Source organism: Halichoeres trimaculatus, unplaced genomic scaffold (assembly GCF_033239565.1).
Source record: "Halichoeres trimaculatus isolate MK-OKI-2021-1 unplaced genomic scaffold, fHalTri1.1 fHalTri1_scaffold_19, whole genome shotgun sequence".
NCBI classification, from domain to species: Eukaryota; Metazoa; Chordata; class Actinopteri; order Labriformes; family Labridae; genus Halichoeres; species Halichoeres trimaculatus.
Window position 1 is genome coordinate 21,044,640 of NW_027437197.1, and position 12,807 is coordinate 21,057,446.

Sequence of the window (12,807 nt, forward strand, 5' to 3'; positions counted from 1 at the left end):
GCTTTAATTGTCAGTATTGTTTCTGGAAAAACAAAATGCAGTACTGTTTTTTGTTTCTTTTATATATAAATGCTAAATTAAATATGCTAGAGGCTAAAAGCAAACAAGGATGTTTAATTTTGTTTGTTTTACCAGTTTCTTTGGACACATTTTAGAAAAATACAACCAACATTAAATAAAGCTTAACTGCAACTGAAATACTTTCACTAGTGCTGTGTATTATTTTTTAATAGTTTTGAACCATTTATTTTTAAATTCTTGAGCAGTTCTCAGTCTTGTCAGGGCTGAATGTGTCCCTTTGAAAAAAAAAACAGGCCCCTTGTAGTGTTCCCAGTGTGTTTTTAAGCATTTTATTTTTTGGTCTTTTTTTTTAATCATTATTTCAGAAGCTTGAAAAATACCAAAAGAAAATATATTTACAAACATATCCAATATCTTTTCATATATATGTTTTCTTTATTTTTGGCATATATGCAAAGTCTGTAGTGATCCAGGCCATATCACTGTCAAAGTTCTTTTATTTCAGATTATTAGAGTATTTAGTTGGATCTAAATAACAGAAATATCGAACAGTATTGGTCTGTAGTTATAAACAACAAATGGATTCACAATGTAATCATATTATCATTGAAAACAACAAGAAAGTGTGGACATATATTTTTCTATCCTGCTCCACGCCAGAAGGGGGCGATAATGCACTAAACTGTTTCCACATACCACCAGCGTAAATAAAGACAGTAACCAAAGAAAAGCATGTTGTAAAACTGTAATCTTACTTTGCTGGAGTTACAAAGTTCAGCCTGCAGACCTGAGCACCAAAATAAGCTCCAGCAGCGTCTAGGTTTTTGTCAACAAGCCCAAATGGCTCAGTATTCTCGTGTTTCCGGCTCCGTTGGCTTGATTACTCTGAATTATCCACCCGTCAACGCACTAAGGTGAGCTACAGCCTGACACACTGTAAGCCTCTTCAGTAGAAAGATAAATTAGTTTTAGTCATGCACGAATTCTGCAAAAATCACTAGGAGGGTTTTTTTTCCACGCACCTTCATTTCTACAGGTGCTTCATGCCCTGTGATTGTTATGTCACTGTTAGGTTGTTTGAAATGCAAAGAAACTCTATGTAGACTCTTCAAGTAACTAGTTAACTTGTGTAACGCTTCCTTCGCCAAGAGCAACAGGCAGTCAGGGTTTAACTTCAGGGTTTCAGGGTGGCTACCTCTGAGGAACCAAAGTCTTTATGACTCCCTTTGACCTACACTGATTTAAGTCCCCTGTCTTTGATATGTGTATGTGTGACCTAAGATAACATGACCCACCTTTTCAGGTTAGCACATGTCCTTTTGTTCAATCCAGGTAGAAGTAGTTTGGCCCTGAAATAGTTTCACACCACAATACAAAGTCACGGGTTCATTGCCATTAAGATTTAACACAAAACACTGGATGGTTTTAAGAGAAAATCATGCATTTGTAGGAATTTGAATATTCTTATCTGCTGCTACTTTTTTTTGTAATAATGTTACTGTTTTTAGTAAGAAACATTTTAAAAACTGTCATAAATGTTAATACACTCTGCAAGAGGTCGTCCTGCATAATGAGCTTTTATCCTTTTGATACTACTACATGCTTTATTTTTGCTTTTGCTGTTAAAGTATGGCCTTCACAAACCAAGTTCAACTTGCTGGTCAATAAAAAGCTGTACTAAGAAAGTTCATCTTTAAAAACAATGTTATAGGTCAGTGAGTAACCAAAGGCAATAATTAATCTTGATCTCACCATGGCCAACATTTCACAAAGACACTACAATAAAACACTTCAGATTTTAAGCTTAGATATTACAGGATGTGATCCGTGAAGAATGATGTGGCAGATTTTTTTTTTTTTTTTCACAGCGCTGTGGTGAGGCAAGCCATCGTTGACACATTTGAGAGAGCGCTCGGTGACCCGAACGCAAAGTCGGTGGTGATCTATGGCCAGAATGGGATGTTCTGTGGGGGTGAGGATGTGCATATTATTTTTATTTATTCCCTTTGACTCCATAGTGGTGACAAAACATCAAATCAGTGATTTTTTTTTCTTGGGTCATAGTCTCAGATGAAAGCTGTCATCAGTGTGACCTTGCCTTGACCTTGTCTTTTACAATCTGCATGTCCCTCAGCTTCTGTGTTATGTTTGATGTATGTGGAAGAATAGCTGCTGCACTGGTGGCAGCTAGTGGGTATCTGAATAAATAGATAAATAAATAAATAAAGTAAAAGAGCATGTCAGCTGGTGTCTGAAATATCCATATAGTGAAAAAGAAAATAGTTTTCCAGGTACAAACCCTGGTTTTAACTTCAGCATCTGTATCTTTGGAGTTTGTTTCTTTTGTTTATATGTTCAAATTTCTGACAACTTTGATTTTTATTACAGGGGCAGACATCAAGGAGTTTGGGTTGGACATGAAAGGGCCTCATCTGATACCCATGATTCACAGCATTGAGGCTTCAAACAAACCAGTAGTTGCCGCCATAGAAGGAGGAGCTTTTGGTGGAGGTCTGGAGCTGGCGCTTGGCTGTCATTATCGCATTGCACATTCAAAAGTTAGTTAATGCATCAGATCCCTCTCCACCTGTGTGTGTCGAGCTGCATCAGCGTCTGACAGGAAGTGTTTGCACATATTTGTTACTTGCTAAGCCATGAAATAATAAAAGTGTCGGCTGACTAGAGAAAGCCGTCTCTGTGGATGTCACACTTACACACACTGCCAAGCATCTTCCATTCAGTGAACCTTTGTGTCCTTTCAGGCGAAAGTCGGGCTTCCAGAGGTGACTCTGGGGCTGCTGCCAGCTGCAGCAGGAAGTCAACGTCTGCCAAGGCTCATCGGTGTTCCAGCTGCCTTAAACCTCATCACAACAGGTAGAAAAAACACTTCAACCATGCCTAACTAACACAGAAACCCTGATAAAAAAAATTCAGGGTATGGAACAGACACAGAAAAGCAATTTTAATATACACAGATGTCAACAAACATCTTTTTTTGTTTTTGTGCATCCACATTTTGTCACTTTTCAGTTGTTTGTAAATACAACAACATGCAGATGTCCATGCATATTATAGCAATGAAAATGAATAATGCATATTGCCTTGGTAGAGCTGTTGATTGTACATAAAAAATAATTGCAAATGGAGTTCCACAGAGACTTGTAGTGTACTCTGATGACCCACAGGGGTCACTATGTGTCCAGTTTTATCATTCTAGCTGCCAGAAAGCCCTGTTTTTGATTCTCTTCTTTATCAAAAATGTTCTGACATTAATTTAGAAAATCTGAAGTACTTGTTTTTTTTCCTTCTTGACCATTTTCATTGCTTAATATGAAATTCTTTGGCAGTTGGGTTTTTTGTGTCCTTAAAACAAGGGCATGTTTGATGTCATGCATCATTCAACTAACTGAAATGTCAGTTGTTGCCCAAACAGACCTCTGATGCCCTTTATTTCTCCCACAGGCCGCCATATTACTGCTGCAGAGGCTCTGCAACTTGGATTAGTGGATCAGGTTGTTGATAAAAACACCGTGGACACAGCTGTGAAGTTTGCACAGAGTGTTGCAGGTGAGAAACGAAAAACAGGAACACAAGGTACCCACTTGAGTGAAATATCAGCAACACTCCACTGGCTTAAATTAGCTCCATGAAAGGAGGCGAGAGTCCTCACAGTGCAGTTATTTTAGGCTATTTGGACATGAAGAAGTACAGACATGTTGGGTGTGGAAGTCAAAGGAAGCAGAGAACATGGCAGGCAGATCCTCCAGCACAGGAGCCATGAATGTTTCATGGCTCTGTCAGATGTGCTCTGATGTCTTCACTGCCATCACTGTATTATTCAGGAGGGCGAAAAGGGACAAACTTTCCTGGAATATTAATATTGCGCACATGCCAGTCAACGTTGAGGATTTCCCAATGAACGTAAATCCAGCTCATTTACTCACTGAGTGGGAAACCAAAGTGTGCCACGTCCCTGCATAGGGCTGATTTCTCAGTCTGTGTGAAGACTAACTCATTCATAGTACTTCAGAGGAAATGCTTACATTTCATTTTTCTCACATTAAAGCATAATGCATGTTAAAACAGGCCAAAAAGAACAATTTTGTATCTAATCATTCACAATATATACTTATATACATACATATAATATGAAACAAACATTTTGATGCTAAAATAAAAAGAAATGGTCCATGAGTATGTTCTGTTTCTCTGACTCAGCTAAGCTAGCTAGTCAATGCAGTCATCCTCCTTTAGTTTTTTTATTTAGCATACTGATTTAAGAGCCTTGTCCAACTTCTTCAAGGGGCTGTGAGGAGTTTGAAAGTGATCTTAAAAAAGTCTCCCTTCTAGATATATCCCTGATCGTAATCCACACTTTAAAATGAGATTAGCAGCACCAATATAATATTACTTACTAGCTTCTTTGTAGCTTCCTGGTTGGGTTCGAGCACGACAGGGTTGATTTATGGCATGTCTAAGTCTCTATGACAACACCACACTGGCTGACGAAGTTTAGTAGTGAGAAGAGATAAAACACAGAGATCTGTGTTTTTCTCTTCTGAAAATGATTTCTGTGATTAATTTTGCAGTGATGGTGGACACTGGAGCCGAACTGTCAGACAGAAAAAGGACAAAAGAGCAGGAAAAAGCTAAAGGGAGAGAGATAGAGCACGAGCTAAAGGCTAACACAGGAGCTAATCTGTTTGTGCTATTGTTGATTCCAACCCACAGTCAGCAGTTATTCTGCAGTGATCTGTTCAAACTTGAGAGTCTATCAATAAAATGAAGAGTGAGGTTACGTTAGCTCTGCTTGGATCCCGTCCGACTCTCTCCCAGCTCTCCATGACAACGCGTTTAGTTTCGTTTCTCTACATGCGCTATTTCGCTCATGCGCACTCCGCCCCTCTTCCTCCCCGCTGAGTGTTACTGGTGTAGTTTGAGCTTGAGAGTGAGAGCTCCATCAGATAAATGTCCTCTCTTTTAAAATGTTAAGGGAGTTTTGACACTAGTTTGTGACCCAGATCCTGAAAAACTGTCTGTAACAGAGAGTGAAGGAGACTCTCTAAATCAGGTTATCAGGCGCTAAACTCCGGGAGCTGTCAGTCTGTCCAAGCTGCAGATGCGGAGCCTCCGTCAGCGCACAGCGCTCTCTGGGAGTGGAGACTTTTCCTCATCAATATTCCTCACGTATGAACTTAGTGATCTTTTCCCATAAAAGTATCCAATAACACAGCACCTCATGCAGTGAACTGAAGTTATGAATCAGTATTACCCCCTGGTATTTGATTTCACCATGTGACAACGACAATAAAAACAAAAATACGACGCTTCGACTATTAAAATTTGCGTCAATGAATTTTTATCATCGATGTAGTCGATTTTGTTGACTAATCGTTGCAGCCCTAGCTACATATCACACTATTGTCCAGCTACTGATGTACGATAAGAACATACAATGTTTACTTGTTGTCACGTTTAAAACAACAGTGCTACATGACTGCTGATAAAAACCTTACCTCTTCACGATGTATCTGGTAATAAGTTGTCTCGAACAACATCTTTACGACAGTGTGTGTGAGACTCTTGGCCAGAAGGTGGCGTAGCAGTCCAATCAAAACTGATCCTCCTCACAGCATCTTTTACTATCACCTAGCAGGAAGGATAATAAGCTAATACATTGGTAGAATGTGAGGAAAGGTATATTCTGTTTAGACTTGTTTTAGCTCAAAGCTGCTAGGCTTTGGTTTCTCTGTATAAAATAACCACACCAGGAAGATTTTATGTAGGAAGTAAATTTCATGCCGATATGCCAACTTTGCTGTTATTTTTCTGCCTTACTTGAGAGTGACGGCTCATTTTTTCAAAGGTAGACATTGCATGAAATCTGTGCCTGATATTGAGCCTAAGGCAACAAAAATTGCACTAAATCTGAACAAAATGTCAACAGTCAGTTTCCAGGGCTTCATGCAGAACCCACTTTTACTATCAAAAGATGATTGCAGTCTTCAGTTTTTTTTACGACTGCTACTTTCTTTTTTTCCACACATCTCTGCCAAGATGACTTTGAGTGGGTGAGAAAGTGAGTGTTGTTAGTAAAGCTGAGTCCTACTGTGAGTCAGACGGAGAAGCCGACAGCATACAAGATGGGAGATTGGAGGAGATAGGAGTGAAATCTGTGGAGGTTTTGTCGAGTACTCGAGTCTCAAGCTGATTAGCAGGGGACGAGGAACATGCGTCTAAATTTATAAACCGAGTGAGAATGTTTGCTGCACTGAGATGGAGAAGCATGGTGTGTGCAGAGGAAACTGACCTGTACATGGATGAAAAAATAAAAGACTACATGGAGGAAAGCCTTAGAATGGTATACAGTATATTCTTGCTGCAGATGTATACTCACAGTCACACACACACACCCCACACATACATGGATTGAAGCCTCTGCTGGTGACGAGATTAACTTTTTTACCCCAGTGGTTGCAACATCTGCCTGCTACATCTGTCAGAGGACGACCAGGCTTTCCACTCAGTGCACAACAAATCCATCGACACAGCTCAACCATTTACAGATTAACTGCTGCAATAATGCTCTGCTAAAGTACATTGAAATCACATTGCAGCGCCACACAGGCTCTCATTAACATTTCAGTGAGGACAGAAAGTACATTTAAATGACCTGACACGAACCTCACAGTTCAGTCTGTGACATGTAATAAAAATGGCTTGATTAATGGTATTGGACGAAATTGTGACTTAAATGAGATCACAGATCAGATGAGGCTGCTGTCCCTTTAAGCTTTGCCATGGTGACCCAGTTTCTGGCCCAAACCCATGGCTGAGTGTAATTCAGTGGAGCTGTGAAGGATTCTGTCTACTCTTTCATGTAATCATGTCAGATGAGACAGGAATGGGAATTAAGATGCTTTCAATAGCGCTGCTAACGAGATTTTAGCAAAGTGGCCTCCTTCTTCAGCACCACTGTCTCATGGATTAAAGCACAGGACACTGTCAAGTTCTTGGGACTAATATTAAATCTTCTCTTGAAGTTTCACCTGGAAAAACTCCTCTGCTATTGTACCATCGCTCAGGGGCCTTGGAGTCATAAAAATTCAATTCCATTTGCTCCCAGAGTTGGAAATGTACCAACTTTTCTGCCCTAGACCAAATTGTTGCTTTTCATTGGGCTTCAGATCAGTGTTATTCAAGGTGAACTGTAACAGTGTGCAGGCAGAGTCCCTCCAATTATCTTGGAAATGGTTTGTCAAATCACTCTGCTCTTAAAATCTACTGATCGAGTGGCCAATTATACACAGACTGAGTGCTGGCTGACATATTGGAGGAAGTGGAAAAAGGGGCACTAATGGCAACTAGGAGGCACTTTCTAGTTTAGAAAATAAAATTATGCAGGCATAGATGTGCAGAAATGTCAGTCCAGAGTAAATGTTTGATTTACTTTAAACTTGCTGCAGAAGCCAGAAATGCATGTTAAAAGTTTATTCCCATTGTATTCCAGGTGTAGGTTGCACATCCTTGGAAGTGATACCTGGGTAGGCAGGCGGGTGGGTTTGGTTTTGATGGAGTTGGAAATATGTATGACAAATGTAATTGTACTCCCATTTTTTGCTGACATTTGTTCAAATAAAGGGGGAAAAAAAGAAAAATTGTGCAGTAGAGACTGTGAGGGATTCTGGGAGAATCTGAGTGGAGCTTGGTGACAAAAATAATAATATTTTTTTCTTTTGAGAGTCTAATCCCTTCTTGACTCTACTTCCGAGATACTTAACAATCCCTGGAAAAAAATTCACAAGAACAGCAGTTGTCAATCATTGTAAACGTGACATAGAAGCTTGTTTTTAGACTCTTAAAGCTACTGAAAACAAAACTGTTCAGAAAAACAAGGACCTGAATAAAAAGCAGCCCAGTAATATCTTCAAATCACCACAACAATCAGACGCGAGAAACATTTCTACCAGGTGTATTGATTTTTTAAAGTTTGACCACAGCCCATCTGGAATGACTGGGGAGCCTGATTTTTTTTTACCTATACCGCAGCCAGCCACAAGGGGGAGCAGTTTTTGTGGCGACCTCACTTTGAACCGAGCAAGATGACATCCAATTTTTGTACGGTCTATGATTAAGGCTAATTTCTGCTGTTTTAAGATGATGAGAAACACTTTGCACTCGACTCTGCTTCACTGTCTGTTAACTCTGTTATGAATCTGTCTCAGGCTTTCACAACTTGGCCCTAGACAAACCAGTCATGAACCAAATCCTTGAAGTGTTTACATAACCAGGTCTTTAGAACCCTGAATAGAAAAAAATAAACAAATTAGACACCAACACTCTCATGCTATCAGTAACTATTAATATACAAGGTTCCTGTTTTTGTTACGTAAAGATTGTGTTCACATGTTGAAATGGATTCACCCCTCAACCTCTCTACAAACACATGATGAGACTCTCAGAGCTGCAGCAGATCCAGCAGAGCTAGCCTCTCCACCTGATCATTTAAAACTTACTTCAAACTTTACCTCATCTGATTCTGTCATAGCTAAACCTAAAGAAAAGATAAACACTTCTTTTTTTAAAAAATTATTTTGTATAAACTTTATCTTGATTAACATGCTCACTAGCATGGCAGGAATTCTGTTGGAAGAATGTAACAAGTTTTTTTTTTATTTTTTTTTTATTTATTTTTTTTATTTTATTTTTTTTTTAACACCACTGCAAAAAGGACATCAAGGGACTGGTAGCTATTGCTGGAGGCTCTGTGGTAGAATGATGCCAAATCATTATCACATTTTCTGGAACTGCCCAGTTATTGCACCCTTTTGACATGAAATCCATAGGCAAATCAATAATACTTTTGGAAGTAACATCCCTTTCAGTTGATATATATATATATATATATATATATATATATATATATATTTATATATATATATATATATATATATATATATATATATTTATATATATATATATATATATATATATATATATATATATATATATATATATATATATATATATATATATTTATATTTATATATATATATATATATATATATATATATATATGTGTATATATATATATATATATATATATATATATATATATATATATATATATATATATATATATATATATATATATATATATATATTATATATCTTATATATTTTATATATTTTATATTGTGGAGAGGTTGTCATTTCTCTAAAGGTACAAAAAGAATCATTTTATAGAATCTGGTCCAAATAGACAAATATATTAAACCTGATTTTATTTGAGTGAAGTAGTGCAGATAGGGTTTATTTATTTTAACTATTATTTTATTGCTCTTGGTTTCCTTTTTTTCCTTTTTGTTTTTTTTTGCAATTTTAAAAATGGAATCTTCCCATGTTCTGTTGTATCTCTTATTTTATTTTATTAAATTTTATATTAAAAAAAAAACACTTTAAAGAGCTAAAATGTTGGAAAGATATCAAATATATTTTTTTGACTATACTTGTTGAATTCAGCAGTTAATATTTGTTGGTTGTAAAATGATTGCTCTTCTTCAATAAATAAAGAATAATAAAAAATAAAATAAAAATAAAAAAATTATCTTGATAAATCTAACACACCATTATTGTTTATCCTAATGGAGGTTTTGATCTTTTACTCTCTTGAATGCCTTTGATGGACCGATGTTGTTTACTATAATTATTATTTGGGATAAACACTATGATAGCATCACCAGCTAGCTGTTTCCAGTTTGTCTCTGTGTGTGGTATGCCCTATATAAACTGACCATAAATGAAGAAATTAAAAAAAAAGGTTGAGTCCATTAATTTTTTCATTTTTCCACGTTTCTCTGCCAGATAAACCTCTGGATTCCCGTCGTATCAGAAACTTCCAGTGTCCTCCTGTGCCAAATGTGGATGCTCTCTTTGAGCAGGTGATGCAGAAAGTACAGCAGACTTCCCGTGGAGCCATAGCACCCATAGCGTGTGTGCAAGCGGTGCGGGCAGCCGCCACCCTGCCATACGACGAGGGCATGCAGCGGGAGAAAGAGCTGATGGCCACTCTCTTCACCTCGGGCCAGGCCCGTGCCCTGCAGTACTTCTTCTTCGCTCAGAGAGTCGTCAGCAGGTGGAGCATGCCCAGTGGGGCCCGCTGGGACACGAGCAAGGGAAGACCTATACATAAAGCAGCTGTTATTGGTGAGAGCTTTGGGGCTTTAATTTCTCTGTTTCTGTCTTCAATAATAGAAGTCAGGTTGGCTCACTCAAACTGTCCATGTGGCCTCTACAAATAAACTCTGCCCGTGGAAACCAGGCCCTCATTTACAGTTCAGCTGGGTGTAAATGCATGAACTCACTCCTGCAGGGAGGATTGGAGGTTTGACAATTTGGATATGTGAAGTGCAGCCTGCCCATTAAAATTGCAAGCTTTGTAAAAACTTTGCTGCCGGGGTGAAACTATGTCTTGAGTAGCATTGTGTGTGTCAAAAAAGGATTTCTATGGTTTATACTTGCTTGTGCTGCATCTTTTGCTGTGTGATTGTGGATTCTGAGCTGGTTTTTCTGTATCTAAGGTCTCGGCACCATGGGGAGAGGCATTACAGTGGCCCTGGCTCAGACTGGGTTGTCAGTGGTTGCTGTAGAGACCCAGGAGAATCAGTTCATGGATGCGAAGAAAGCAGTGTCTGGCATGTTGGAGCGAGGGGCTAAAAGAAGCGGAAAGGCTCCTCCACATGATAAAATCACATACAGCCAGAACCTCCAGGCGGTTGCAGAGGTCGACCTGGTCATCGAGGCCGTGTTCGAGGACATGGCCCTGAAGAAGAGCGTCTTCAAGCAGCTGTCTGCTGTTTGTAAACCAGGCACTTTCTTGTGCACCAACACCTCCACCCTCGATATCGACCAGATGGCCTCAGAAACCCGGCAGCCTGAGCTGGTTGTTGGGATGCACTTCTTTGCCCCGGCTCATGTCATGAAGCTCCTGGAGGTGGTGTACGGGCCACGCTCCTCTCCTGAAGCTGTGGCTGTTGCCATGCAACTGGGGAAGAAAATGGGCAAAGTCAGCGTGGCTGTCGGAAACTGCAGGGGCTTCGTGGGGAACCGCATGCTTAAGCCGTATCGTGACCAGGCGTACTTCCTGTTGGAGGAAGGAGCTACGCCTGAGTTGATAGATCAAGCTCTGGAGGAGTTTGGCTTCGCGATGGGTGCGTTCAAAGTGTACGACCTCTCCGGGCTGGACGTGGGCTGGAAAGTGAGGAAGGAGGAGGGGCTGGTGCAGCCTGGAGGAGGATCAGGGAAATCAGCCAGAATCCGACAAGGTGTCAGGTACAGTCCTCTGGGAGACCTCATGTGTGAGCAGGGGAGGTTCGGCCAGAAGACAGGTTGTGGGTGGTACCGTTACGATAAACCTGGCAGTCGGGTTGCAAAGTCTGACCCCTGGGTGCACCGATTCCTGGAGGAATACCGAGCCCGCCATGGCCTTGTGGCTCGCCGCATAACCAACCAGGAAGTGCTGGAGCGCTGCCTCTACGCCATGATCAACGAGGGTTTCCGCATCCTGGAGGACGGAATCGCAGCAGGACCAGAAGACATCGATGTCATCTATGTGTTCGGCTACGGCTGGCCCAGGCACCGTGGAGGGCCCATGTTCTACGCCAACATGGTGGGGCTGCAGATAGTCCTGGAGAGGTTGGAGCACTACGCCCAGGCTAACCCTGACGTGCCCACCCTGCAGCCATGCAGCCTGCTCAGGAGGCTGGTGGCCAGCGGCAGCCCACCTATCAGCAAGTGGAGAGAGGTCCTGAAGAAAGTCCAGAGCCAGCTTTAAATCTCACACACACACACACACACACACACACACACACACACACACACACACACACACACACACACACACACACACCGAGCCAGCTGTAAATCTGATACTCCTCAGCTCTAATCTCTTTACGCTGATTATCCTTAACTGTGATAAATTCCAGATGGACTGCACTTAATTTGCACTTTTTAACAAATGACATTGATCTCTTTTTCTAATACAATTTGTGCTTTACGGATGATATTTTAGGAGGCGGTGCTTTTTATTATCTCTAATCATCTCCGACTGTGAGCTTACACTGAGTCTCCAGCATATTAAGCTCACCCATGAACTGCAATGTCATTGAATACACTACGACCAACCTGCTATTAAATCCAAATATTGTGAAGCCTTAACAAGACTTGTTGACTCTGTATCAGAGATATTAATTAAACTTGCAATATACCAAATTTAAGAGTTTGTCATTATTTATATTCCACACTTATGTAAAGCAGCACCACATAAAATGATGGTATTACTTAGGGTTGGGAGAAAAAAATGAAAATCGATATATCAGGATTTTTTTGTTTGACAGTATCAAAATTGGAATTCTTTGTCAAAAAAAAATGTTTTTTTTTTCAACTTTAAATTCTTTATTTCACTCTTTGTTTATAAACTGGATTAGAAAAAAGTTACCGCTTTTCTCCAAGAGGGTAAAATGTTTCTCTCTGATTCAAATGATGTGCATTTTATGGGAAAATATGGCTCCTGGTGTAGTCTGTAGACATTATCATCATCATTTAACTTTTTTTCACGTGGTTTGGTGTTAAAAAAGCGAACTTAAAATCGCAAAAATCTTAAATATCCAACTATCGCAATTTAAATTGAATTAGCACCCCAAAAACCGTTACAGAATCAAAGTGCAAGAATAGCATATCGTCCCAGCCCTACTACTACAAGAAGCTGAATGATACACCCGTCTGCCC

The 12,807-nt window shown here is 39.8% G+C and overlaps 1 protein-coding gene across 1 annotated transcript; it reads left to right on the top strand.

The window, feature by feature from the left end:
* The first annotated feature begins 699 nt into the window (after nt 1–699).
* Nucleotides 700–12,266, top strand: ehhadh (enoyl-CoA, hydratase/3-hydroxyacyl CoA dehydrogenase). Its single transcript, XM_074694093.1, has 7 exons — nt 700–935; nt 1,890–1,993; nt 2,410–2,579; nt 2,784–2,895; nt 3,484–3,588; nt 9,886–10,227; nt 10,602–12,266. The coding sequence occupies exons 1-7, from the start codon at nt 862–864 to the stop codon at nt 11,852–11,854; spliced, it is 2,160 nt and encodes a 719-aa protein (XP_074550194.1). The 5' UTR covers nt 700–861; the 3' UTR covers nt 11,855–12,266.
* The last annotated feature ends 541 nt before the right edge of the window (nt 12,267–12,807 follow it).